At 56.8% G+C, this 1,274-nt stretch overlaps 1 protein-coding gene across 1 annotated transcript in view; it reads right to left on the reverse strand.

Moving 5' to 3' along the window:
* Nucleotides 1–444: 444 nt before the first annotated feature.
* LGR6 (leucine-rich repeat containing G protein-coupled receptor 6) overlaps nt 445–1,274 on the reverse strand; it is a gene marked incomplete at its 5' end in the record, with an annotated part of 88,922 nt that continues 88,092 nt past the window's right edge. Inside the window, one exon of the mRNA XM_010131767.1 lies at nt 445–1,274. Coding sequence (XP_010130069.1) covers nt 445–1,274 — 830 coding nt within the window.

Below are 1,274 nucleotides of genomic sequence, written 5' to 3' on the forward strand. Positions count from 1 at the left end.
CATTTCCATGTGTTTCTGTCACAGAGCAATGCTTTTGCTTGCTAAGACATCTCTACCTTGAGAAGACATGCTTGGCTTTGCTGCAGGCTCCTTCTGGCTTGTGATGCTTCAGGATGATGAGGAGGAGGGTCTCCCTGACCCATCTCCTGAGCCGGTGGGGCTCTCTCCCAGGCAGTCCCTAGCAGGAGAAACACTTGTGCTGGGGGTTTATCTCCTCCCATGGCCGGCCCTGAGTTTCTGGAGCTCAGCCAGAGCCCTTCCAGGCATGTGGCAGCTGGCAGAGAGGTGCCTGTTGCCCAGGCAGATGTGATGGGGGGTGAGGGTAGACGGGTTGTACTGGTGCTTTACATGAAGCAGCCTGCTGTCACCTTGCTGGCCACCCGGTGCTGGGGCTGGCCCTCAGTGTGTGGTGTGGGGCTGTTCGGCATGGCTATCAGAGGAGGTTTATAAGTGAGATGTGTAGGGCGGTGTGGGTGGGGAGGAGAAGATGGTTATCCGGAGGCTGCTGCCAGTTGGATCTTGGCTCTCCGAAGTGATCAACACCTCATTGTCACTGAGGCAGGGACAATGCTCAGAGAAGCTCCTCTCCTTCCCCCTGGTGCCCACCCTTTGCTGGCAGGGGACAACAGTCATGGAGGGGAAGCTGTAGCTGTCAAGGATGGGGTGCACTCCCAGGGAATCAGGTGTCTCAAATATGTGGTCGATGTCAGAGAAGCCCACCAGAGCCTGGGTGGAGTCATAGGAGCTTTTCTCCATGTCATCAGCCGCACAAGACTGGGAGTAGCTCCCCTTGTCATGGCCCTTCTGCCTCAGCAGGCGGAAGTCATCTCTGAAGTGCGGGTTGAAGAGGAGGTAAAGCAAAGGGTTCAGGCAGGCGGGCAGGGGCAGGACGACGAGGAGGATGGATTTAATGACTTCTGGGGTGATGAAGAAGAGATTGAGTGTGGAGGAGAAGGTGAGGAAGGCCACTGGGCAGTAGAGCAGGCAGTTGGTGAAGATCAGCCAGGCCACATGCTTGACCATGGCACAGTCCCAGACAGCACTGAACTCCCCCTTCAGCAGGTTGCAGTAGAGTCGGATGTAGGTGCCTGTGATAGTCAGGAAGCAGAGCATGTTTGTCATCACCAAGGCCACAGTGAAGCCCAGGGTGGCGAGTTTCCCATCTGGAATGGGGTACGGGAGGCAGAGAGGGGATGCTCCATATTCCCCAATGGAGAAGAGCGGAAGAACGGCAGCCACAGAGGACAGGAACAGGCAGCAAAAGGCAGACGCCC

This window comes from Buceros rhinoceros, unplaced genomic scaffold, assembly GCF_000710305.1.
Source record: "Buceros rhinoceros silvestris isolate BGI_N320 unplaced genomic scaffold, ASM71030v1 scaffold13752, whole genome shotgun sequence".
Classification (NCBI taxonomy): Eukaryota; Metazoa; Chordata; class Aves; order Bucerotiformes; family Bucerotidae; genus Buceros; species Buceros rhinoceros.